Below are 14,806 nucleotides of genomic sequence, written 5' to 3'. Positions count from 1 at the left end.
TATGATATTAAAAAACATTTTCTAGTAGGTGTATTCTGTGATTATACATTATTCAATCTATTTTTAAAAATAGAACAAGATATTACCCATTTTGCATTAATTTATTTACAAAATACGATAGCTTTGAACTTGGACATAGAAAGTGGCTGTGTTTTTACATCATGTGCAGTTAGACTAGTAATTGCTGTAAGTTCATCATTTCCAGAGAAGTGATTAGTGCCATTTTACTGGAGCTACTCCTTTTGTTTTCATTCATTCATTGTATAGAGTTAACAACACTAAAATATTAAAGAATATATTCATCCTTTCTCTCATTGTCTGTCTAAGTTTAATATCCAGATGCTTGTTTAAAAATAATTTTCTAAGGGCTCAATGCATCACTGTTTCCTGCTGTGTTTTTATGTTTGTTTGTTTGTTTGTATTTCGTTTTACTGTCGTGTTCCCTTCTGAAGAGAATAATGTTTGTCCTCCAACACATAATGTATTGGATATGCTATTCTGTGAGCCTGATAGAATTTCACTTTCTAATATTGTCTGTTCATGAGCTGTTAAATATTCATTATGTTAATTTAATGAGGCTTTCCTTCAGTCCTGGATACATACATGGTTACTGGACTCATGGGACTGAAGGAATCTTGAGAGATGACCTAGTCATAGTCCATTCCCTTCCTTCTAGATCAGTTTATGCCTAAAAATTTCTCTGATAGATGATTGTTCATTTCTTTCCAAAAATAGTCACATTTTTTTATAGCCAGAAATTTCTTCTTAAATTCTCTTTTAAGTAAATTTATATTATCTGATCCTTAATATAATTGCTTTCAGTTCAATCTCATCCACATCCCATCTCTAGGTATTTCTTATGCCTCCTCTTCCTCATTTATTCTTAGCCATTAACAATGGTTAATGCATTACAAAATTTCCTTTTCATTTCACGTATTCCTAATAAGTGTCTGCCGTTGGTCTGATTACGGCTGTGTGGTCCCATCTGAGAGTGCTTGACCCTCGCTCAGGGGCCTTCCTTGTGCGTTGCCAGTACTGCCTTGCTCGCATGGTGAGACCTGCGCTTGCCTTATTACATCATCACTGTGCATGTGCCTCCCCTCCACTTCATCCTCTCAGCCCCTTCTCCAGCTTAAGTTATCATTTGTCTTGCAGCCAAAGTTCCATCTTTGAAATTGCAGAAGGTACCCTGCCAGTAATTAAAGGTTGTGGACTTCCTTTTTATATGATTTGACCCTAATAGCGATTTGCTGAAATAGATTTAACAGTATATGTTCCTCCCTGATAGTATTACTCAGGCCTCCTCCACAAAAATTATAATGATGTTTCTAATCCTGCCAAGTAAAATTAAAATCAACTAAGACAAACACATTCAAAATGAGAAAGTATTTTTATGGCAAATACCATCATTAATGCAAAAATGAGCTTAAGAGGAAGATAGCTTACTTGAAAATCTCCCATGTAAAAAACGTTAGCTGGTCAAACTAGAATAAATTCCTTAAGTAAAATTGTAGAATTTACTGTTTTGGGGTTTTCTGCTTCCAAGTGAGAGCACTGTAGATAAGCACTGGATCCCAAGGTCGGTTTGAACAGAAAGGTCAATGGTTCAAATTCACCATCCACTCCTTGGAAACACTATTACAGGGTCACTGTGAGTCAGAACTGACTCCACAGCACCTAACAGTGTAGGGTTTCAGAAGCTGTAGATCTCTACAGGAGAAGAAAGCTTCATTTTTCTCCTGTGGAACAACTGATAGATTTGAACTGGTGACCTTGTGGTTTGCAGCCCAACTCATAATTCACTACACTACCAAGCTGTGGGAGCAGAATAGATCTTATTTATATGGAGTGGTTACAAGTTGGACTGCTAATCACAAGGTCAGCACTTTGAATCTACTTGCTACTCTGTAGGAGAAAGATGAGACTTTCTACTTCTGTAAAGATGTACTGCCTTAGAAAACCTATACTGGGTCACTACGAGTCAGAAGTGACTCGACGGCCCAGCACCACCACCACCACCACAGTAAAAGGCAGCCCTGGTGTGGTGCTGTACGAGAAGCACTGGACTGCTAACCACAAGGTTGGTGGTTCAAACTCACCAACTGCTCCTTGGAAAGCCTATGCAGGGTCGATATGAACTCTGTTATAAGAACTGACTCGGCAGCACTTAATGAAAGCATAGTAAAAGGAGTCCTGGTGTGGCACTGTAGGGTAAGCACTGGATGGCTAACGGCAAGGCCGGTGGTTCAAACCCCCCAACTGCTCCTCAGAAGCCCTATACAGAGTCAATATGAGTCAGAATTGACTCGAGGGCTCTGGACAGCAGTAGAGTAAAAGGTGGGGGCCACATTCATGGTTGAGTGGTAGAATTCCTCTTCCATGTGAGGCTTGGGCTCCTGGTGTAGCACTGTAGGATCAGCACTGGACTGCAAACCACAAGGTCAGCAGTTCAAGCCCACCAGCTGCTCCTTAGAAACCCTATACAGGGTTGCTATGAGTCAGAACCAACTCAGTGGCACTTGCAACAGTGACAACAACATGAGCCTCGGTTTTGATTCCTAGCAGCCACCATCAGTCAGTAAACATTTAGGTGTTCTGTTTCTGAATGGCTTTCAGCAGAGCTTCAGGACTAGAAGGCACTAGCAAGAAGGGCCGGGTGATCTTCTGAAAATAGATCACAAGGGTCTTTCTTATCTGTGACAACAGCTCACAACAATCACAATATTTAAAGAGCTATCAGACTTTGTAATCAAAGAAATCATCGTTGTCTCTGCGGTAAGACTATAAAGCAGTAAGTCATATAGGAAAATTGGTTTCATTATTTTATAGATAAGCACAAAGAAAAATGTTAGAATTCATGTTGGAAGCAAGCAGTATGTCTTCCTTCTGACAGCCTGTTTATCTGATCATGCAGCCTTCACGGATGGTCAGAGGACTGCATATCACTCATACCGCTTGCATGCCAGACTGACACGTTATGTTAGTCTTCATACCAATACATACTTGTAAAGAAATGCCTTAGGTCTCAAATTTGTTATGGTCATCACTCCTCTCTTCTGAGGATTTTCCTAACTCAAATTTTCAAATCCTAGAACTCCTTTACAATGCGCATTTCCTTCTGGTTCATCACTAAGTAAATGTTACAAAAGCTTTCAGCAGAACTTCTCTAAGTCCTGATGTCTAAAAGGGTATGTAACAGCTTGTTTGAAATCTCTAAATTTGCTTTAGATCCCTAAATTTCAGAGGATTCTGTAGACAATGTGAATAGAGATATTTTCTTGGTTTCCTGACTCTTCATAAGGCAAGAGATTGCTGCTGATATTTGTGCCATCCATGTTTTCTGGGGGGAAAAAAAAATCACATTTTATATATATATATATATTTATATGAGAGATTTGAATTAATTTCCAGTATATTTACAGACATACTCTTTAAAACAGAAAACTAATTAAATATTTGCACACATTTCCCATTTTTTTCTTAAATCAATCATGTCAAAATCCGAATAGTTAAATGAGTATGGTGTGTACATTGGATAAACAGTCACGAGCAATCAAGGAACTATAATAGTTAATGAGAACTAATTAGAAAAATAGAGTCCTTGTGTGGTGTCATAGGGTAAGCACTGGACTGCTAATGGCAAGAGCAGCGGTTCAAACCCACCAGCCACTCATTTCTTGAATTTCCATTTTGTTTGGAAACAGAATTCTTAACCAATGGCATAATTTGGAAAACAGACTTTGAAGAAGGTGACCCAGGAAGTTGAGCCATTAAGAATAATGCAATAGTATACATTTTTTGTTGTCATATTGTTACTTTGATGAAAAATAACCAAAGGAAAAAAAATGTAAACTTATGATGTAGGATATGCAGTGGACTGCTAACTATAATGTTGGTGGTTCAAACCCACCAGCTGTTCCTCAGAAACCCTATACAGGGTCGCTATGAACCAGAACGGACTCAACAGCACTTAACAACAATATATATATATATAAAAAGAGAGAGAGTGAGTGAGTCTTGGTATAGAGCCATAGGATAAATACTAGACAACTAGCCACAAGAGAGAGAGAGAAAGAGTGAGTCTTGGTATAGAGCCATAGGATAAATACTAGACAACTAGCCACAAGGTTGGCAGTTCAAACCCACCAGCTGCTCCTCTGACACCCTATAAGGATCACTATGATTCAGAACCGACTTGCCAGCACTCAATTGCAACAATAAGATAGAGCAAGCAGAGTCAGAAAGGCAGCTCTTCAGACTCGGTAACTGTAAAAACTGGCATCTTTTCAAAGGCACGGTCACTACTGCAGTCACCCTGCAGTTAAACTAATATCACCTGATTTGCGTACTGAGGTTTAAAAATTTGATTGGAGTGTCTTAAAAGTGAATCATGTAATCCAAAGCTGCTCCTCACTCTCACAGATAACTGCTTAGCTCAAGGGCAACTTGGACGAACTTCAGCAGCAGTGGGAAAGGAGGTGGCTACGACAACTACGCAAAAGGGGCATATTGTCAGCTGCTGTGTTTTCTGAGCACAACATGGACTAGATGTCCTCCTGCCTGCCCAAAGAGGCAGAGGGGAGACACAAAACTTGCTATTCACATGCACTTAGAGGACTGGGGTGAGATTTTGCTTTACATACTCTCTGAAGAATCAAAGACCTCCAAAATTAGAATACATACTTTGATGTTTTCTGTTTGGGCTAGTAATAAGAATGCTGCTATACACTGTCGATATCTGTTTTCATGTTGTATAAGAAAAGCATTTCTCAGTCCAAAACCTAGAAAAAGATAACAAAGACAAAAAGCCAAATCATTTCATATGAAATCCAGTTTTCTTCTCAGAACCTGGTTTTTCTCTTTCTTTTAATGAGTGCAGGAGGTTTACATAGATTACAAAACAACTGGAGCAAAACATAATGCCTTCTGATTCCTAGGCCAAGACTGCACTCCATTCAGATAGACCCACTTAAACATGAAAACCCTTCCTTTCTTCACTAACTGTTTCTGGGGTTTGATGAAATGCAATTACAGGTTACGTGATGGAAAATGGGCCTCTCATAGAACAAGCTGAGTATACGAAGTAGAGATTTCTGTTGGAAACAGATTACAAAAATATGTAAAATAAGGTAATGCTCCTTTTTTGTCACCCACCACTCCTTTTTAAATGCTTTATGTTTGTATTGAAAAAGTAATCACATAAATGGTTTACAAACAAATTAAGTAGCGAAAATACAAGCCCACCTGCATGTTTCACAACAGGCCAAGAAAAGCCAAAAAGAAATGCAGTCAAATTCAGCATCCACCAAATTATGTGAAAGAGGAAAACAAAACAAAAAGAAACCATGTTGGCATGGCTTCTCTGTGTTTCAAAAGAAACAGACTGCATGTCTGTGCTCTGTTATTCCCTAGCTGGTCTCTTTTTAAAAAAATGACAGGTGATATATAGAGAGCAGATTCCTTAAAAAATAAAATAAATACAGCTGGTAAAATGAAAGCTGCTTGAATTATTAATACAATATGGAGAATACAATCCTGCAACTTATATAGTCTTTCTGCTGTTGGTGTATGTTTAGAAACAAAACAGGATTGGTAACATCAACTACTACAGTGAGGATGAGGCGAGCAGCTAGCTGGTAATTAAACGGATGCTGTCTCTTATCATTATTTTGATTTGTCTAAGTCTGTGAGTTTAACCAGACTTATCCAAAGCACGTTAGGACTCATTTCAGAAGCAAAGTGAATGCAAGACTTGTCTTAACTGCAAAAATGCTCACTATCACAGATTTTACTTTACACTCTAAATTACATAATACCTAAATTCTACTACAACACACAAAGCATATTAAGGTCACAAAATTCTGTCTAGTTTCTCTGGGGCTAGGGGACCTGAGCTTACTAAAGTGGATCTCTGCAAAAAAGATAAGGCTGTGTATCTTTTATGGCCTGATTTTTCTCCTTATAAATTCCTTGTAGCAAGGGAGACTTTAAAGATCAGGTGGCTGCTCTTGGCTGGTTTTCTAAATCCATTGTGACTGTAGTTCTGTTATTCAAAGCATAACTCATCTGGGTGTATGTGTGTGTGAGAGAGAGAGAGAGAAAGAGAAATATGGGTACATGGGATGTATTAGCAAAAAGGTCTGCTATGGCTGTGCCTGTGTATAGTAAGGCAATAAAGTATGAGTGAAAGTTAAAAAGTGTTGCTTTTTTATATAAGCACAGGTTTATACCAAACAAAGTGTGTTTAAGTGTGTGTCTGCTGCCAATGGGTGGCTGCAGATAAGTCCTTTCAGTGCTACACTTGTGTTAGTCTTGTTAGGGAGGGTGCCTTTCAAAGAAAATCAAATCCACACAGTGACTTTAAGGGATGCTTCTGAGCCAGAGAAATTCAAGGTGGAAAAGTCAACCCAGAAGGTTTTGGTGAGTATGCTTTGGTGTGGCGCTGGACTGCAAGGTCAATTTGAACTGACTCCACAGCACTGTACAACAAGAAGAGGTAACCTGGAGTCGTTGTGTAGTGCTGTAGGGGAAGCACGGGATTACTAACCACAAGATTGGCAGTCAAACTCACTAGCTGCTGCTTGGAAACCCTTTACAGGGTCACTATGAGTTGGAACCAACTAGACGTCACTTATCAACAACATCAAGGAGTAACCTTGATAAATTTTCTCGAAGAACAAGGTATGGTCACTGGGGCTTGTTCGGAAGAAGTTCCAAGAAAACTGAGGATTTCTTTTACACACCATGACAATGCACCTATTCATTGTTTGGGGCTAGCAAGGGCTATACTACAAGAATTTTGTTGGGAAGACTCCCATCCATCCTACAGTCCTGATCTTGCCCCTTCAGACTTCTTTTTGTTCCCCAAATTCAACATGATTTGAGTCCCTCAAGAAAATCAAAGGGGTTCAGTGGGGCACTATAGGATAAGCATTAACTGCTGACTGCAAGGTGCGTGGTTTAAACGCACCAGCCGCTCCTTGGAAACCCTATACAGGGTTGGAACCATGGCACTTAACAACAGAATGCCAAAACTTGAGTTTTCAGGGAAGGGTTAGAGATGGAAATACTGCCTTCAGAAGTATATAGACCTAGATGCAGGATTTGTCAAGAAATAATAGCTTTACCTTTTGATTTTATCTGTTTAATAAATATGGCTCGTGTTTTGTAGCAGTCATTTTTGACTTAGCCTCAGATGGACATGAATAGCTTTCCCTCCTGACATTCGAATATGATCATTGATATTTATGTACTGGCACTAGAGTATTTTTGTCTTCATTTTGTATGATTTAAACTGCATGTTGTTAAGTGCTGTTGAGTCGGATCCGACCCATAGTGACCCTATACAGGGTGTCCGAAGAGCAACTGGTGAGCTTGAACCACCGACCTTGCAGTTCAAACGGCTTTGCAGTCCAGCGCATTAACCCACAGCACTTATCCACATAGCAGCTCTATAAATCTGCTAATCCCCACTTTACAAATGAGAAATAGATTTAGTCTAACTTGCCCAAGTCTCAAAACTCACAGATGACATGGCCAAAATTAGAAAGTAGGTCTTTATCACTCCAAAATTCCATCTCTGACTCATACATTGTATGTGAACAGTCAGAATGGGAACTAGGAGGTAGCAGTTACAAATTGGAACTAAAGTTTTTTGTTTTGTTTTTCTTAATGTGGAGTGGGACTATAATTTTTTAAAATACTATTTTCATTCAAAAAATGAACGAGGGAAAGGGATATGCACTTCTCCAGGTAATCTAATGATGTCAGATTTCTTTTTTTTTTACTTTTTTTATTGTGAATTGAGTGAAGGTTTACAGAGCAGATCATCAGTCCTACATTCAACGAATCGTATTCTTCTCAAGTCTAGCTTTTAAAAATGACAGGGCTGTGTTTCTCTATGCAAGATTCTTCAACTATTCCTCATGGGGGTTAGGACATCTTCCTACCCTCAAGTTTATTTATTATGCCAGAATCTTTACACCCATTGTATTGAAAGAAAAAATGTGTATCACGAGAGCCCGTCCACTATGATATTTTTCTATAAGAACACTCAAAAGAAACGGAATGGATTCAGACTCTGCCTACTGACTTCCAGGCCCCACGTACTGATTCCTGGACCACACATACAAGTTTCTGGATCTCTGTATTGAATCTTGGCCTATCTGCACAGCTCTGTTGTGCGTTGAGCAAGGACAGGATCAGTGTACTCAGCAAGCAAAGGTATTTGTTCCCTCATGTTACTCTCTAGGATTGCTCCTGACACTCTAACTTATGCAAACATTCCCACCAAGTCCAGGTGTGGCACACTGGACTATGAGGTCAGCAGTTCAAGCTCACCAGCTGCTCCTTAGAAACCCTATACAAGGTTGCTATGAGGGGGAACAGACTCGAAGGCACTTAACAACAACAAAGTTAAACACAGGAAGCATGCCAATAGCACTTTGGAAATTCCTACTAGACACAGAAAAAACACTGCAAGGCAGACAGTTGTCTTTCTTGAAGAAGGCTTCTTCTCTGTGGAACCCTTGTACTCCTGAGGAGAAACTTCATCAGTTCATGAGTTAATATATGTATTTATAGCTTTGTTTTGTAGCAAACTATATAAATGTTGGAGTCCTGGTGTGGCCCTGTGGGTTAACGTGCCAGACTGCACAGCCATTTGAACTGCAAGGTTGGTGGTTCAAGCTCACCAGCTACTCCTCAGAAACCCCATACAGGGTTGCTATGGGTAGGAACCCACTGGACAGCACTTAACAACAACAGCAACAATATAAATGGCTGCTATTATTATTCATTTTCATACTCATTTAGTCACTCTTTGATGTTGCCCTACTATGGAGTTTTGGGGTGACTGTAGAATAAGAAGTGGACTGCTAACAACAAGGTCAATGGTTCAAAGCAACCAGCCACACCTTGGGAACCTTATACAGGGTCACTATCTGTCAGAACAGACTCTATGGCACTTAACAACAACTATGCCTTGGTGTGGCACTGTAGGAGAAGCACTGGACTGCTAACTACAAGGTCAGCAGTTCAATCCCATCAGTCACTCTCAAAAACCCTATATAGGGTCACTGTGAATCAGAACTGATTCACAATATATAACAAAAACACTGCATAGGGAGACCTGGGACAGGCTAAGCACTGGACTGCTAAGGAAAAGGTGAGCAGTTTGCACCTACCAGCTTCTCTGCATGAGAAAGGTGGAACTACCTGCTTCCATCAAGGAGCCCCAGGGAGCAGCCCTCTGTCAGCATCCGCTCCACAGCAGGAAGCTTGGTTTATGTTAGTGAAGCTCTTGGCTTGTCCACTGGGTTGGGAACTGAGGAGAGTGGTCAGTGCTCCCTCTTAATGGCTCCTCCTGTGGGTAAGAAAGCAGCATCCCATCCCTCTGCCCACCTGGCCTTGGCCAGTCTCAGAGGCAGCAGGGCCACATGGCTGCCTCTCAGAGAATTTACTGATCTCGGATTGCTCTTGGAAGAGCCCTCCCAAGGACAAAGGTGGTTTATCATTCATCTTTGAATCTCCAGTGCTATATAGTATATTTCTATTTATAGATTTACTTCTGCCCTATTTCTACAGAGGAAGTGTGACAAAATAGCTTACATTTGCATCACATGCCCTGTTTTACTTAGTAGCAACAATACTACTAGTTGTTATTGTTGGTGTTAAGTGCCGTTGAATTAGTTCTGACTCGGAGTGACCCTCTACAGAGTTTCTGAGGAGAGGCTAGTGGGTTTGAACTGTCAACCTCCAGCTTAACAGTCCAGTGCTTAACCTACAGCGCCACACCATGACTCCTAATGCTCCAATACTGGTAGTATAGTAGCGATAATGATAGCTGTCGTTAATTGAGTACTTTACAAGCATTCTTTCATTAATTCTCACAATTACCCACTGAAGCAGATACTATTCTCACTAAGTAATCAAGAAGATTCTGTGGCTTACAACATTTTAGTATGTGGCCTAAGATCACATAACTAGCAACTGGCAAGGCTAAGTCATCACAAAGTGAGTGAAAAATACCACAAGATATATTGTTTTTTATGAATATTCAAATTGGAGTCATGTTTATCATCACAGGCCAATATAAAACCCTGTGATGATAAACATAATGGAATGATGAAAGCACACACATACCTGACACATGGAGAGGATCGATATTTTTGACTACCAGTCTATCTAGTGGGATAGGCTGATCGAGTACTGTACAGGAACCACCCTCTTTTATTACTGTTTGTAGTTCAGGAGTAAGTGAAGGACACATTAAGCCAGGGTCTGACCCTCCAAGTTTCTGAAATGGAAGAGGAAAACAATGTAGTCAGGAGACAGTACATCTCAGTGCACATATCTAAAGTGACAGATGACAGAGACAATCATATGAAATCCTGCTTAGTCTTCTTTTGGGATCTTGAAAAACATTTTCTTCAAACACGGTGATTTAAAGCAAAATATTTCCCATCTCCACGTTTAATTACATTAATGAAGTCCATAGTTTGGAGAACTTTTCATTCATTTTCACATCTATGAAAAGAGCTTCATTCATAGTATCTTAATGACTCGAGAGTATTGAGTTACATGAATGAGAATTTTGGCCAAGTCTGCATGGAATCTAATCCTGATCTCTAAATAGATTCCATGATCTAGAATATTACTAAGATTGTTTTGAATATATACGATGCTGATTTCTTTGAAAAGGCTGTAAAAGATTATGATTTATATTGAACATCAAATAGTAAAAAGCAAGTTGTGGAGTCAAGTTGTGAAGCCTGAAACCAAAATAGTACTGTATTGTATGCTCTATATGACCTGTCATTAACTCTCATTCTCTAATTTGTGTCATTATTTGAGGTGAAGGTAGGCTATACTGTCAAGATTTTCGATGGGAGTAGACATTTTTCAGAGTTTGGCTTGTTCAGTCATGCTAGTCTGGGTAGCTGAAAAAAGGAGGCCATAGAAAATTTGAAACAATGACTCTTAATTTTCTCCCACTTCCTCCCTAGCTGAATATCAGCTATTCATAGATTGATTAATGGATATCTGTTTTACTGCTTAGAGATCCTTGAATTATTTAGTTCAGCTAACCAAAATGCCACTTAGAAGCCTATTCTATTAAAAGAAGAAATGTCCAGTCTCCTGATCTTAACATGGAGTCTAATCTATTCATAGCAACTTCCAGGGAGTGGCTAGTAGGCTGGAACTGCCACCCTTGCAGTTAGCAGTCCAGTGCTTATCCTACAGTGCCATACCAGGAGGACTCCATTAAGTATCTCTGAAACCTGAGACCTGCTGCTTCCCCTCCTTCCTTCCTGACTCCACTCCACCAGTACACACCAATGAGAGAACAGATGGTGAAACAGGAGAGCAGATAGAAAATCATGACCAGTGACTTAATGGGTGGTAATAATAACAACAACAAAGATAATAATGATAGCCAATAATTAATATGAAAAATTCCTATTCTCTGAAGAGATGTTGTGGTTCTAGTTCTAAGCTGGTGTGGGGAGAAGACAGTGGGTGATGATTCAATAGGAGATCCTCGCCTTCCATACAGAAGACTCTGGTTTAATTCCTGGCCAGTATGTCAACTGTGCAGCCGCCATCAGCCAGTGGAAGCTTGTGTGCTGCTATGATGCTGAATAGGTTTCAGTAGGACTTTCAGACTAAGACAGAGTAGGAAGAAAGGCGTGGCAATATAGTTCTAAAAATCAGCCAGTGAAAACTCTATGCATCACAACAGTCTAATATGCCACCAATGAAGGAGATGGCACAGGTGTGGGCAGCATTTATTCCATTGTGCATGAGGTTGCAATGAATTGGGGGCCAATTTGATAGCATGTAAAGCCCTCAGCTGACTCATTCTGTGATGCCAACCGCACACCGTGATTGTCTTCTACAGTATAGCTGGATGCTGAAAACTCAAGTCTCCATCCCAGCCCCAGCTCCCAAATCGTCACTTCTCAGGAATGAGATGAGCTTTCTAATTGGAATGAATGGTGCATACTACCTGCTGGCACATGGCAATAGACAGTTTGGTAATAGACACTTTGCCTCTCAGTCTAAGTTGTGGTGACCAAATTGGGAGAGGAAAAAACCCAATAAGGACTAAGATATTTTCAGTTCTTTTGCTTAGGCCAAGGAACTCTGATGGCACTATAGGATAAGCACTGAACTGCTCGCTGCAACACTGGTAGTTCAAACCCACAGCTGAAGCTTTTGACTCTCATAAAAATAAATAGTCTCGGAAACCCTATATAGGGTCACTAGGAGTTGCAATCAATTCGATGGCAGTGGGTGGGTTTCTTAGGCCAGGAGAACTGGTGGTGCTGTGAGTTAAACACTGGACTGCTAACTGCAAGGTTGGTGGTTCAAACCCACCAATCACTCTGCGAGAGGAAGATCTCCAGTCTCAGAAACCCCAAAGAACAGTTCTTTTTGTTCTGAATTGGGTCACGATGAGTTAGAATCAACTCAATGACAGCAGATTTGGTTAGAGTTTGGCTTTGCTTAGGTCAGTCAGAAAGAAAGTCATGTGGCTTTTGGTATTTGCCTTGTAAATATTACCGACTAAGTCTTTCTAAAAATGCACACTTCTTTAAACTTCCTTGAGAAATGTAATTTTTCCTTTAAATGTTTTTTCTGTTTATAGATATAGAATTTTAAAAAGTCTTTGTTTTATTCTGATGTCTCTAGTTTTTAGAGGGAAAGTTGAATTTGATGCATAATTATCTTTTCTATTTTTAATAATACTTATTAAAATATTTAGAAATTACCTTTTTGTTGCGCTTAGTTTTTGTAACTAAGAGGAAATCATCAAATAGAAACAGATAAACATCTAGGACTCTTGTGCTTTCTGAGGAAAGAAAAAGTAAAATAGGTGCTGAAATAGTACATAGCAGATTTTGTGTTTAGTCAAAGAACCCCTTAGAAAAAAAGCCGAATTGTGTTAGGGTCCAGGTTTTCAGAGACCTCTGGTTCTGGGTGAGACAGATGAGTTCAGGGTACACTGATTGCTTCCTAAAATAAAGACTTGAGCACAAGCTTCCAACTTGGAAGAATCCAGTATAACTCGGATAGCACTGGTAATGGTTTTGACTAAACCAAGGAGAAATCTAAGCCAGGATCTGTCAGTGTTTTGCTCTGTTGTGCATAGGGTCCCTATGAGTCAACACCAACTCAATGGTATCTAACAACAACAAGAAGAAGGAAAAAATCCATCAACTAACTCACATTGTTTTTCCTTCTGGACACATCTGATTGGTAACTGGCAAAGGCGCACATTACAAGACAAAAGGCAGTTTATCATTTCATACTGCAGGTAGTGTTCGGGTTATAAAAGGGTTATAACAGGTGCAACAAAGGCTTGGTGATCTAATTCTGAAAAACCAGTCACTGAAAACCCAGTGAAGCACAATTCTCCTCTGGCACACATGGAGTTGCCATGAGTAGGAATTGAATGGCAACTGATTTTACCTAACATATATTAGATTCTCATTGAATGTGTATTGAGTAAAAAATGATTTACCAACAGTTCCCCTCAGATCTCAACCTACCAAAGATAGCCTCACATCCAACAAAACTTCAACCACAGTTGTTGTTGTTGTTATGTGCCATCGAGTCAGTACCAACTCATAGTCACTCTACGTACAACAGAACCAAACACTGCCCAGTCCTGTGTCAGTCTCACAACCGTTGTTACACTGAGCCCATTGCTGCTGCCACTGTGCCAATCCATCTCATTGGGGGTCTTCCTTTTTGTCTCTGACCCTCCATTTTACCATTTATCCAAGGATTGGTCCCTCCTGACAAAATGTCTGAAGTATGAGAGATGAAGTCTGACCATCCTGGCTTCCAGGGAGCATTCTGGCTGCACTTCTTTCAATACAGATCTATTGGTTCTTTTGGCAGTCCATGGTAATTTTAATATTCTCCTCCAACACCATAACTCAAATGCATCAATTCTTCTACGGTCTTCCTTATTCACTGTCCATTTTTCGCATTCATAGGAGATTACTGAAAATACCATGGCTTGGGTCAGGCACACCTTAGCCCTTAAACTGACATGTTTGCTTTTTCTTCAACACTTTAAAGAGGTCTTGTGCAGCAGGTTTGGCTAATGCAATATGTTGTTTGATTTCTTGACTGCTGCTTCCATGAGTGTTGATGGTTAATCTGAGCAAAATGAAGTCTTGGACAACTTCAATCTTCTCTCCATTTATCATGATATTATTTATTAGTGCACTTGTAAGGATTTTTGTTTTTTTTATGTTGAGGTTCAACCCACATTGAAGGCTGTGGTCTCTGATCTTCATCAGTATTTTAAGTCCTCTTCACTTTCAGCAACAAAGTTGAATCATCTGCCTATCGCAGGTTGTTAATGAGCCTTCCTCCAATCCTAACGCCATGTTTTTCTTCATAGAATCCACAGTATGTGCCCGATAAAGATTGGTGCATAACTAAGTGCATGAATGCAAATGCTATTTCAGTTAGACTTCCCTGATTGTCATACTCTTTATTTATTTATTGAGCACTTTAATGTTCTAGATACTCTTCCAGTATTTGTACTTCTAAGTAATAAAGGGGGACAGTGGCCATAACTGGCCCAGGGTTATATAGGCAAGAAAAGGCTGACCTGTTAGCCTCCAGGGCTCACCTTCCGGCTCACATTAGAATGACTCTGCTGTAGCCCCTCCCCTTTAGGTGGCTTCTGCCTTCAAGTCTTTCCTTCTGCTGTCCTCTTCATCTGCAATGTCCTCCTGCCTGTCTTTCCACTGACCTCCATCCTTTCTCATGAGGTACATGA

The 14,806-nt window shown here is 39.9% G+C and overlaps 1 protein-coding gene across 1 annotated transcript in view; it reads right to left on the bottom strand.

The window, feature by feature from the left end:
• Positions 1–3,232: 3,232 nt before the first annotated feature.
• Positions 3,233–14,806, bottom strand: part of PLEKHG7 (pleckstrin homology domain containing, family G (with RhoGef domain) member 7) — a 38,626-nt gene continuing 27,052 nt past the window's right edge. Inside the window, exons 9-12 of the mRNA XM_006870726.1 lie at positions 12,777–12,856; positions 10,144–10,297; positions 4,684–4,781; positions 3,233–3,340 (exon numbers count right to left, since the gene is read on the bottom strand). Coding sequence (XP_006870788.1) covers positions 3,233–3,340; positions 4,684–4,781; positions 10,144–10,297; positions 12,777–12,856 — 440 coding nt within the window. The remainder of the gene's footprint in view (positions 3,341–4,683; positions 4,782–10,143; positions 10,298–12,776; positions 12,857–14,806) is intronic.

The sequence above is a fragment of the Chrysochloris asiatica genome, unplaced genomic scaffold (assembly GCF_000296735.1).
Source record: "Chrysochloris asiatica unplaced genomic scaffold, ChrAsi1.0 scaffold00149, whole genome shotgun sequence".
Taxonomy (NCBI): domain Eukaryota; kingdom Metazoa; phylum Chordata; class Mammalia; order Afrosoricida; family Chrysochloridae; genus Chrysochloris; species Chrysochloris asiatica.
Note: the sequence above shows the minus strand (reverse complement) of the source record. Positions and strands in the feature narration are given on the sequence as shown.